This window comes from Vipera berus (genome assembly GCF_964194415.1).
Source record: "Vipera berus genome assembly, chromosome: 15".
NCBI classification, from domain to species: Eukaryota; Metazoa; Chordata; class Lepidosauria; order Squamata; family Viperidae; genus Vipera; species Vipera berus.
Window position 1 is genome coordinate 9,495,531 of NC_138218.1, and position 12,334 is coordinate 9,507,864.

General features: G+C 47.4%; 1 protein-coding gene across 3 annotated transcripts in view; it reads right to left on the bottom strand.

Annotated features, from left to right (window-relative positions):
* RALGDS (ral guanine nucleotide dissociation stimulator) overlaps positions 1–12,334 on the bottom strand; it is a 55,760-nt gene that overhangs the window by 11,443 nt on the left and 31,983 nt on the right. For all 3 annotated transcript variants that reach the window (XM_081340015.1, XM_081340013.1, XM_081340014.1), the window contains exons 2-7: positions 5,821–5,931; positions 3,904–4,097; positions 2,374–2,448; positions 1,632–1,825; positions 1,218–1,339; positions 903–1,118 (exon numbers count right to left, since the gene is read on the bottom strand). In XM_081340015.1, the coding sequence (XP_081196141.1) occupies positions 903–1,118; positions 1,218–1,339; positions 1,632–1,825; positions 2,374–2,448; positions 3,904–4,097; positions 5,821–5,931 (912 nt within the window). The remainder of the gene's footprint in view (positions 1–902; positions 1,119–1,217; positions 1,340–1,631; positions 1,826–2,373; positions 2,449–3,903; positions 4,098–5,820; positions 5,932–12,334) is intronic.

The window sequence follows — 12,334 nt, forward strand, 5'->3', positions numbered from 1 at the left end:
TTACCTATCCACTTGTCTTCTTCTTTTCTTTTAATAATAATTTTTATTTATTTATTTTAATTCCATTTATATCCCGCCCTTTTCCGAAGACTCAGGGCGGCTTACAAGCTTAGCAATAGCCTTCATTCTATGTATATGCCTGCTTATTAGGGCTTTCACACACACCCCCAAGCGGCATTATTACAAAGTCAGCTTAATTGCCCCCAACAATCTGGGTCCTCATTTTACCTACCTCGGAAGGATGGAAGGCTGAGTCAATAATAATAATAATAATAAGTTGGAAGGGACCTTGGAGGTCATCTAGTCCAACCCCCTGCCCAGGCAGGAAACCCTATACCATTTCAGGCAAATGGCTGTCCAGTCTCTTCTTAAAAACCTCCAGTGTTGGAGCATTCACAGCTTCTGGAGGCAGGCAGTTCCACTGGTTAATTGTTCCAACTGTCAGGAAGTTTCTCCTTAGTTCTAGGTTGCTTCTCTCCTTGACTAGTTTCCATCTGTTGCTTCTTGTCCTGCTTTCAGGCGCTTTGGAGAATAGCTTGACTGCCTCTTCTTTGGGGCAGCCCCTGAGATATTGGAACACTGCTATCATGTCACCCCTCACCCTTCTCTTCGTTAAACTACACATCCCCAATTCCAGCAACTGTTTTCTTCGTTCCTTGTCTATCATCTGTCTGTATCTATCTTCTCTATAACCTTTCTCCGAGCTCCAATCCGTCTTCTCTATCTCTAATCTTTCTCTTTCCCTCCCTCCCTTCCCTTCCCTCTCACTTTTTTTTTCTTTTTTCTATCCTCTGTATCTGTCTTTTGACTTTTGACGTTCGGTTCTGACCCCTGCAGATCTATCATTGTTTTTTGTGTTTGGTTTGTCTTAAAGAGATCAGCCGATCGGATCCTTCACCTACCCGGGCGACTTCGATCCATCGCTCCACCACTCTGGCCCTCAGCTGGGCCTTCAGCGTCCTGTCCCCGAGGCAGGTGGCAATGACACAGTTGGTGACCCTGTTGAACTGGGAGACGGTGGCCCGGATGCTGGGCGCCAGATGCTCCTTCCCTTTCTTGTCCCGCTGAGACCAGATGCAACCGAGGCAGTGGTAAGGGACCACTTTCTTGAAGAGCTCCTGGGTTGGGAAGGGTTAAAAAGTGGAGGGGAGGGGATCAGCTCCGAGGAGACGGGCCGGAAGCCAACGGAAGGGCAGCGGGCCTTAGTCGGGACTTACAGCATCCATTAGGGTGAACTGCTCAGCCGCCATCTCTGGAGGAAAAGACAGGAACTCCGACTTGCCTTCGCTCAGTCCATTTTCTTGCTCTAACCTCAGAGGGCAACTGGGACGATCCACGGCTGGAAAGGAGGAAAGCCAGGCCTTAAGCAATGCCCCCTTCTCACAACCTTCTTAACCCAGGTCCTCAACGAACCCCTTTCCTAGTTTTCTAGGTTCAGGCGCGGGAGATGGCAAAGGCTGTAGGAAAACTAACTCAGGTTTGGGAGGTTGTCGACCAAACATGACAGCTACTTCACCCCCTTCTTCTTCTTTAATTTAATTTTATTTTATTTTTTAACTTGGCAACCAAGCCGAGAACAGGCAGCCTGAATTTGGGGGTATCCGAGGGGGTACAGGTAGCACTCGGCTCACCTTCCGTTTCAGCCTCGGCACGCTCCTGTTGCTGGAACTGAGCGAAGAGGATTCGCGCTCGCCTCTCCAAATCCGAGCCGGGGATATTAAGCCGGACGTAAATGATCAGCTGCTTAAGGCAGGCGTAGTCCGGCGGCTTCCGGAAGTCTTCGGAGTATTGATCGAGCCAGGCTCCCAGGATGGATGAGATGGTGCTGGGGATCAAGAGGAGGAGACTAAGAGGAGAAAACGTGGGACACCACCTTTCTTGATTAAACAGAGGATATCGGTTGCTCAGGGTTGAACTGTGGGGTCCTGGCGGCTCTCTGAGCTGGGTGGTTTTCTTGCAGACGTCTCATGACCCAGCTAGGGAACGTCATCAGTGTTAGAGGGCAGCTGGGGGCTTGCTATGCTTATATAGGGCCAACCCTATTTTCACCTGGGAAATTTGGAGTGTCGCAGACCAAGCTAAGTGCAAAGGTGCTAGGGAACTCCTGGAAGTTTGGCACTCGGACAAATCAGCCGTCGACCGACAAAAAACAACAACATCTACACACACCACTGGAAAGAGACAATCAACAAGCCAAGAAGGAAACAGAAGGAGCAAAACACGTCCTTGCCGACAATCCACGTGCAAAAAAGCAGAGATTGACACTAGGATTAATACCGGACAAACAATCGAGCATAATTCTTTTTTTGGGGTGTTAGAAAAAATCTTGATGGCTAGAAACTTGAAAGAGAGGCAATACGAACTGGGGCTTACTTTTTCAACTGCAGCTTCTCATCCACTGCGTGCCTGGGGTGATCTCCGTTGGCTTGGAGGTTGAATTTCCCATACCTGAAGAGAAAAAAGGAGAAAAGGATGGGTATGCGAAACTTTCTTTCTTTCTTTCTTTCTTTCTTTCTTTCTTTCTTTCTTTCTTTCTTTCTTTCTTTCTTTCTTTCTTTTTCTTTTCTTCCTTCCTTTCTCTCTCTCTCTCCTCCTTCCTTCCTTCCTTCCTTCCTTCCTTCCTTCCTTCCTTCCTTCCTTCCTTCCTTCCTTCCTTTCTTTCTTTCTTTCTTTCTTTCTTTCTTTCTTTCTTTCTTTCTTTCTTTCTTTCTTTCTTTCTTTCTTTCTTTCTTTCTTTCTTAGCACACAGTAGCTTTTTGTTACTCAAGCAAAGCTTCCTGCTACTTTATATATATGTGCCCCTGGGAGATAAGCTCGGGTTGAGAGGTGGGACTGGGCCAGATTGGGAAGGGGTTAAGATCCGACGCCACAAGTAAGCAAACATTTGAGGGGGGGGTGAGGGGGGCTGGAGCTAAAGCAATAACCAGTCAGACAAGTTTGGGGATAAACTGTTTCAGAGGAACCGAATCAGCTCCTTTGCCGAGGCGGAAGTGGTTTATGCCACAGAGCAAGTCCAACGTATTTCTGAGGTTTTACATACGTTTCATGAAAGGATGGATGGATGGGCAGGCGGGTAAAGGTGGAGGGAGAGGAGAAGAAGTAGCAGAAAGGAAGAGGAGAGAGAGAAAGGAAGGCAAGAGAGAGAGAGAAAAAGAAAGGAAGGAAGGAAGGAAGGAAGGAAGGAAGGAAGGAAGGAAGGAAGGAAAAGAAAGATAGAGAAAGGAGGGAGAGAAGGAGGAAGGAAGGAAGGAAGGAAGGAAGGAAGGAAGGAAGGAAGGAAGGAAGGAAGGAAGGAAGGAAAAGAAAGATAGAGAAAGGAGGGAGGGAAGGAGGAAGGAAGGAAGGAAGGAAGGAAGGAAGGAAGGAAGGAAGGAAGGAAGGAAAAGAAAGAGAGAAAGGAGGGAGGGAAGGAAGGAAGGAAGGAAGGAAGCAAGGAAGGAAGGAATGAAGGAAGGAAAGAAGGAAGGAAGGAAGGCAAGCTTCAAGGATTCCTTCTTTCCTTCCCTCCCTCCCTCTTTCTCATTCATTTTTGGAATTTCCATCCATCCATCCATCCATCCATCCATCCATCCATCCATCCTCTCTTGGAATTAATTGTCCTTCCTTTTTGGAAGGAAGGTAGGTGAGAGAAGGAAGGGAGATGAGAGAAGGAAGGAAAGAAGGCTTGACGATGGATGGATGCGTATTTTCTACCCATTTCCCAAACTCAAATCCTTCCAAGATCCAACTGTCCAGTCCACGCACACACACACACCCAGGTGCTGGAAGCCAACTGCCTCTCCCGGGTCAATGAAGCCCCGAAGAACGCCAACCCCTTCAGGTAGGCCACAGGAGAGAAGACCCATCTCCCTGCTGCTCAAAGCGGAGCCTGCCTCCCTTCCGGAGGGAGGGAGGGAGGATTACCGGTTGAGGAGAAGATCCAGGACCTGCTTGGTGGTGGCAAAGGCCCGGTAGGTGCAGAGGAAGATGGTCACGTAGGTGGAATCGTTGCCTTTGAACGCCGAGACCAGGTATTCCACCAGCTTCTCCAGGGTGCCGGCCTTGATCGTCCGCACTTTGCACGTCTCGTAGAGGTTTAAAGCCGACTCGTTCTCAAACTGAAAAGGGACAATCATGAGGAGGGGAGTTCCAAGGGCCGTGAGACGGAAGCCTTGAAACCAGCGACATTACGCAGGGACTCCTCGAATTGCAACCGTTGGAAGTTACGGCCACATTGAGAGAATTGACTTAGGACTTTGTCCTCGCACTTACGGCCGTCACAGCATCTCCGCGCGAACAAAACCCCGGCTGTTTAAGCAACCGGTTGCAGCGTCCCCCCGTGATCACCATTTGCAAACGTTACCCCCACCCCCCGGCTCCCGGCAAGCAAAGTCGACGAGGGAAGCCGGACTCGCTTTTTAACGTCCGCGCGATTCGCTTAAGAACGGCGGGGATTTTCTTCACGACCGTGGCAAAAAAAAAGAGAGAGAAAGAAAAAAAAAGGTCGTAAAATCTGACACGGCTCCCTTAACCGCCGCCTTGCTCGGCGACGGAACCTCTGGTTCCGGTTGTAAGTCGAGGACTAGATGCAAGGCACACCCCTTGGTCCTACTCTGCAGGGCAGGGCAGGGTGTTTTAAACGGCTGGAGAGCTGTGCCCAAATCAAAACAACGCCTTCCTTCTGGCTCCCTGCCAGCCCTATACTTTCTCAGCTGTGCTTGCACAGTTTGAGAAGAGAAAAACAACAGGCTCTTAGCCTTTTTTCCGTCTCGTCGGAACCACCCCTACAATATTCGAAATGTTTTCCCCGGCTTCGCAGACGCCGCACCTCCGTTGCCTAACAAAGGAGAGGCTGAACACCCAGCTCAGATGTTACCCTTCTTCCAGGGCAAAAGCCTCCACCTGGAACGGCCTGTTTTCCACCCGCCGTTCGGGTAATCATGCCAGCTTTAACAGGAATAACGGAGTTGGAAGGGACCTTGGAGGTCTTCTAGTCCAACCCCCTGCTCAGGCAGGAAACCCCATAACCCGTCGGTCCAGCTTATCAGCACCAAAAGAAACAGGCTTCTAGTCCTCAAGGCTGGAGAACAGCCAGAGGGGGCAAAATCCAAATAAAAGTCCCCAGGAGCATCCTCAATGGGGGCCCCATGGCTCAGCGGTTAAAGGTGCTGAACTTGTCAGCTGGAAGGCCGGGTTCGAGAACCGAGCGCCACGCGACTGGGTGAGTTCCCGTCCCATGCTACAGCTCCTGGCCTAGCAGTTCGAAAGCATGCAACTGCAAGTAGATAAATAGGTATCACTTTGGTTGGAAGGTCACAGCGTTCTGTGTGCCACGAGCACGGAAACTGTCTTCGGACAACACTGGCTGTCTTGGCCAAGAAACAGAGGTAGGCACTACTCCTCGGAGTAGGACACAACCGGACACGGAAGACTCTTACGTTAACCTCGCTTTCCCATAACTCCTTCCCACTATGAGTAAAGGGAACGATTTTTTCCTTCTGTATCCATGGGCTTCCTTAGTATGCGTGCTTAACTTTATTATTACTAATAGTATTAGCATTAGTCCTCATTTAGCCACCATAAAGGGGACCGGCAACTTGGTCATTAAGTGTCCTCGCTACGAACGGTCGCTAAACGAGGTCGTCGTGAACTGAGGACCCCCTGTGTGATTATTACTGACTTCCATCCAAGGGGAACAATCCCAGCCCTGCGGAAATACACAGAATAATCAAAGGGCAGGGGATAATGGCATTTCGTGTCTGTGGAACGATGCCGACACCCCCCCACACACACATACACACCTGTTTCTTTACTTACACCCCTGTAAGGTAAGGAACTTACCCCCAGCCAGCGCTGGCCTTTGTTCGCTGTGTGGTGGAGCTGAACTTTCCGGAGAGAAATACTGTAAATCACGCCATCTTCAAACTCTTCTCCGATCTCCTGAGTTGAGCTCTGAAACCAGAAACGGCAGGAAAATGTCAAACTTGAACCGAAGGAATGGGAAAGTTCACTCAAGGCAAGGTTGTAAAGTCAAGGACTATATCTGTGTGATCTCCAGCTTTGGGTTAAGATGGGGTGTCCCCAATTGCACAAATATCCCAACCCAAACATGGAGCAAAAGCGATCAAAACTCGGCAGAGTCTGCTTTTCCCCTGGGGGTTTCTGAAATTGTGCAATTGTGTGGTTTTTTTCTTTCTTTCTTTCTTTCTTTTTCTCCCCCCCTCCTTCTTCCAAGCATTTACTGCATCTCGTTTCTCTTTCTTCTTCACCAGGGGCATTCTGCTTATTAAACATTTAGTTCAGCCTCATGGTTTTAGGAATTAATAACTATAACACCTCTGCTAGCAATATGGCCATGGAATAAGGAAGTGTAACTTCTAAAATCTTAGCAACAAGGACTCTTTAATTATTCTTTGTTCATCAGTTGGCTTAGGCTGTTCAGATTAGATCTTATATTTGTGTCTCCCACATCTGTGCATATATAATTTAAAATATGTATATATTTTACGACTGAGCCTTGGTGGCGCAGTGGGCTAATGCCTCCTTAAGGAACACCAGCTGCTTGCAATTAGTGCAGGTTCGAGTCCCACCAGGCTCAAGGTTGACTCGGCCTTCCATCCTTCCGAGGTAGGTAAAATGAGGACCCAGATTGTTGGGGGCAATTAAGCTGACTTTGTAATAATGCCGCTGGGGGGGGGGGCGAAAGCCCTAATAAGCAGGCATATACATAGAATGAAGGCTACTGCTAAGCTTGTAAGCCGCCCTGAGTCTTCAGAGAAGGGCGGGATATAAATGGAATTAAATAAATAAATAAATAAATTAAGCCGTTAAAACTCAGCCCTGGATATAACCCGGCACTCTAGAAAATTCTCTCACACACGAAGAGTTTGTTTCATTTATTAAACTTATATGCTGCTCATTTCGCCCTAGAGACCACGTTATTTACCTCGGGGACATGGGGGTGGGGCAGCCCGCAACTATACCTTTGCTGCAGGGGAGGATGATGGGAACTGTAGTCCCCAGCAACGAGAGAAACACAACTGATCCTAAACAGGATTAGTTGCTGATCGGACGTTGCCATCCACACTTCCCCCCCCCCACCCCCCACCCGCCATGTCGTGCCAAACAGGGACAACAATGGACAAAAACACCAGCCTCACAACAAAGGAGAAAGAATCTAAGAGTGAATATATCAGGGCTGTCAGCATCACGAGGATGTTTTTCATTCCTTTGTTGATCTAACTTGGGGTGGACTAGATACGATCTCAAATGGGCCCTTACATCACAGATTTAGCCAAATTTCTGGATCACTGTGAGTCCAGAAAAAAAAAATCATCTTTTTATCCTAGCTTATTAGGATAATGTCTCTTTCTTTCTTTCTTTCTTTCTTTCTTTCTTTCTTTCTTTCTTTCTTTCTTTCTTTCTTTCTCTTTCTTTCTTTCCTTTCTTTCTTTCTTTCTCTTTCCTTTTCCTATTCCTTTCTTTCTATCTTTCCCTCCTGCCTTCCATCCCTCCCTCTTTCTTGTTTCTCCCTCCCTCCCTTTCTTCAAATCACTCAAAATATTTTCTATACCTTCCTTCCTTCCTTCCTTCCTTCCTTCCTTCCTTCCTTCCTTCCTTCCCTCCTTCTCTTTTGCCTTTTCCCTCCCTCCCTCCCTTTTCCCCCTTCCTTCCCTTCCTTTCATTTTTTCCCCCTTTCTTTCAATATGGAATTTGGGGCAGGGAAAACACACTATTTTGCTTAACGGCCTGGAAACCTCTGAATAGCTTTTACCGTCCCTGAACCAAGTCCTCCTGTGCTTTTCAGAGGCACAGAGTCCACCAGAAAACCATCCGCATTCTTTGCCCTCCTGATCAAAAGCCAGGATCTCATATTACTTTCCCTCCCACTGTCCCCGTTGCTACTAGATAACGCTGGAAAGCCCTGTATAAAAGTACAATTTCCACTGACTAAAGGACGGGTTCGACATACTAATTCCTGTTTGAAAGCCGCTGAAATTCCTTTCGGATGATTAAAAGCCCGACGCTGTGTTGCAGAAGAAATCCTGTTTTCTAAACCGCTCGAATTAAACATTCCTGCAGAGATCACATTCCAACACAAGCTGCCTCAAGTACAGAAAAAGATAACCCCAAGTTACAACTGTGGCAAGGCCCTCCCTTCCTTCCTTCCTTCCTTCCTTCCTTCCTTCCTTCCTTCCTTCCTTCCTTCCTTCCTTCCTTCCTTCCTTCCTTCCTTCCTTCCCAACTGCAGAAAGATCATGTGAACTTTATCCTTTATCCTGCTTTGGTAAGACCATACTGGGAATACTCTGTCCAGTTCTGGTCACTGCAATATTAAAAAAATGTTGAGAGTCTAGAAAGAGTGCAGAGAAGAGCAACAAAGATGATCAGGGGGCTGGAAGCTAAAACACACAAAGGACGGTTGCAGGAATTGGGTATGTCTAATCTGGTGAAAAGAAGGGCTAGGGGGTGACATAATGGTAGTCTTGCAATCTTTGAGGGGCTGCCCCAAAGAAGAGGGAGTCAAGCTATTCTCCAAAGCACCTGAAAGCAGGACAAGAAGCAACGGATGGAAACTAGTCAAGGAGAGAAGCAACCTAGAACTAAGGAGGAACTTCCTGACAGTTAGAACAACTAACCAGTGGAACAACCTGCCTCCAGAAGCTGTGGAGGCTCCATCCCTGAAGGCTTTCAAGAAGAGACATTTGTCTCAAGTGTCCTGCTTGAGCAGAGGGGGGGTTGGACTAGAAGGCCTCCAAGGTTGCCTTCCCGCCCTCGGATTCTGTGTAATTCTACGCAATTCCTTTGTGGGCAAAAAAACAACAACTCAGCAGCTGTTTCTTAGGCGCCCCTTTGCACAAACAGATGGCTGTCCGAAATCTCCTTCGGCCAAAACGATCCCAACACGATCAAACCCCAGGGAACTTCCGTGGATCCCCGCGTTGATCACGACTCAAGCTGACTCAGGACTACCCAAGAATCACCCCAGTGACAGTAAAATAAAGTCATCATTTCGTTCATCGGCTTTCCCTTCTAATTCAATTCCTCCTAAGTTTTCACCCCCGTCATTCCTGGAAATGGTTGCCTACAAAGACGCCAACGTCTGCAGAAGTGTAATGTGTGGTTTTTTTGGTTTTTTTTTTCAGCAGAAACAAAAGTGCCAACTCCTGGAACAAGAGTTGGGGTGGGAACGTTTTGCATTCAGCAGACGGGGGAAAAAGACGATGATTTATGTCTGGGTGATTTGAAGAGGACACCGCAAGCCTTATCAAGAAAGGATGAATCAGGAATGGAAACCTGACAACTGCAGATTCAGCTATAGGCTCACGAGGCTGTGACGCCGGAAGAAGGAATGCCCCAGTTTGCTGAGTGCGTGCCCTCAATTTCCTTCCCCGTTTCCCCCCCCCCCCAAAAAAAAAAGCTGATTCAGTTTCACGGAGAAAGGAGAAAGTTCTCGGCGTCCGCAGCCCAGGCCGAAGAAAGAGTTTGGAGAAGCTGACACAAGAGTCAGGGCCTGGCACGTGACAGGGCTGACCTCTGGATCACACCGGGCACACCGGTTTTGGCGAGTGGGTCAGTGCCACCGTTGTAACTTTGGACAGCCAACTAAACGAAACGGAGGCTAACTCTGAATCTTTCCGGGGCGCTTCGAGACAGGATCTGCAAGATCGCCTTGCAGCACAAGAGTCATCAATATTATAAAAATAATTTTCCTTAAGTGCTTCTTTGGCCGCCCGGAGTGCCATCGCATTTCGTAATGTGTTTTTGATGACTCAGGCCCACGATGACCCAGGCTAATGGACGGAGGGGCCCGTAATTCTGTCCAGAAGTTACTTAAAACCTCCCCGCCTCGCATCTACCTGCTTAATATCTAAATTTTGGCAGGATGGATGGATGGATGCTGAGAATCTGCAGCCAAAAATCCCTGACTGACATGCTGAATCGCGAGAGGCTGGTGGCTGTGCGGAAGGGATGATGGGGCTGGGTTTGGTCGCGTAAAGCCGGAGGTTCAGCTTTCTCACCTCACTGAAAAATTTGCTGGGCAACTTCAGGCACGGTCCGGGGTGTGTGTGTGTGTGTGTGTGTCCTGCCTAGCCTACCCAGCAGGGTTGTTGTTAGTGTGGAAGGAGGAAAGGGAGAACGTCCTGCAAATGCCACTTTTGGGGTGGGGGACCAGCGCTGCAGCGCAGATGGACTAAATACAGGCAGTCTTCGGCTTACCACCCGGCTGTTAAGTGAATCTGGCTTCACCCATTGACTTTGCTTGTCGGACGGTCGCAAAAGGGGAGCACGGGACCCCAGGAGCTCTGCGACCGTCGTAGATACGAGTCAGTTGCCAAGCGTCCGGAATGTAAATCAGGTGACTCTGGGGAAGGCTGCGACGGTCGTTAAGTAGGAGAACTAGTTGCAATTCCCTTTTTTTTCCCAGTGCCCTTAGAACAGCTGCTCAAACCAAAGGCTGCTAAGTCGAGGGCTTATCTTCCTCCCGTTTTCGAACTCAGAGCTTGCAATAAGATCGCACAGCCTCCCTATGCGCGCACAGAAAACCCAAACAAAATACGTATTTTGGAAGAGAAAAGGAGAGAGAAGAGGGGGAGGGGGTTAGATTTGTCTAAAGAGAAGTCTTAAAATGAATCACAATTTCCTATTATTCAACCACCTTCCGTTCCTGTTATATAATTGTGTTCTTTCTTTGGTGTTACTCCGGCTACGGTATTTTTAGGTCCTTTCACAACGCTCCAGGCACACAAACTCATCGTAAGAGTGGAGGAAACCGTGCAAGGGGCTTATTTTTAAGCTTCTGCAGCTGCTCATTTCCTTCGGTCAGGTCTGCAATTTCAAACCTTAAGATCTTCAGCCTTGAGGGCTAGAAGCTTTGTTTTTTAAAAAACAAACAAACACCCAACACCAGGCGGGCAGGGTCATCTCCATGTCTAATTGCACGAAAGAGAGAAGAGGATTCTCACAAGGTTAAAAACCATCACGGCAAGCAGCTCAGCCTGATGGGCATTGCAGTCCCACATGCCTCGTGATTCCCCGACTGCAAAAAAAATAAATAATAATAATTTAAAAAATCCCATACCTTCTATTTCAAATTATTATTATTATTATGGCTGGTCACAAAGTCAGTGAGATGTTTTGGCTGGATATAATAGCATTTTGTGTCCCCCTACGGAGTCCTTCCCAAGGACCTGGGACGGACAGATGTTGTTTAATAATGTTAAAGGCATTTGTATTTTTTTATTATTATTATTATTATTATTATTATTATTATTATTATTATTATTATTATTATTATTATTATTATTATTATTATTATTATTACTCAGTGGCCTTCAAGATAATTTCAGTTCTTTGCATTCGCTTCTGGGAAAGACTGAAGGAAGAAGCAGAGTTTGCTGCCTGGAACAAAATGAAAATAAAAGAAATATATTTCTCCAGCAGTTTGATGCAACTCTCTTGGTTTACTTTAGGAACTCCGGGTTGTTTTTTGTTTTGAAAAAAGTAAGTTAGCGGTCCTGGACATAAAACAAGTGTTCGGTTTCGCAAAAGGACCACCTTAAGTTTGGCACGCATTTAACTCACATCCCTCCAGCCTATCTTGGTTTCTTCTCACAAAGAAAGGAAAAGAACTTCGGCGAACATCTGCAGCTCTGCTGCATCAGCTAAAAAGTCCATGAGTCAACAAAGCAGAATGGAAAAAAAAAACCCACACCAAAACCCCCTCAAAACTCCCAATTCACAGAATCCACTTTTGTTCTCTCTGGATGAAAGTCTTAAAAGGAACGACAACAAATACAGGGGGTCCTCGGCTTACGACCGCGACGGATTCCCATTCCCATTTTACCGCCTTCCTTGCCACGGCCGTTAAGTGAATCACTGCGGCGGTTCGGTTAGTAACCCGGCTGTTAAGTGAATCTGGCTTCCCCATGGTAAGAAGGTCGCAAAAAGGGGAAATCACGTGACCCCGGGGCTCTGCGACCCGGGGCTGGACTAGAGGATCTCTTAAGAGCCCTTCTGTAGCCTGAATCTGGCCAATGGCCGCTCCTGCCAGATGACCCTGGGACAGTCAAGGTGGGCACCAGATTCCAGAAATCAACGCCATACCCTCAGATTTCTAGCAGCTGATAAATTTCCAGCATACAAGAACAGTGAATTCTCTCCCGTATATTCATGCATTTATTACGTTCAAATTTATTTTTCATTTTTTAAACACGGTGTTTTTATCAGGAGATGCAAAGACGCAATCCACAGCCCTGATGGATTATGCGATTGCAGGAAATGTTTTGCGCTAACAAAATTAAGGGTATCGTTCCTTTTCATTTATGCAGCCACTCAGGACTTGATGAAACAC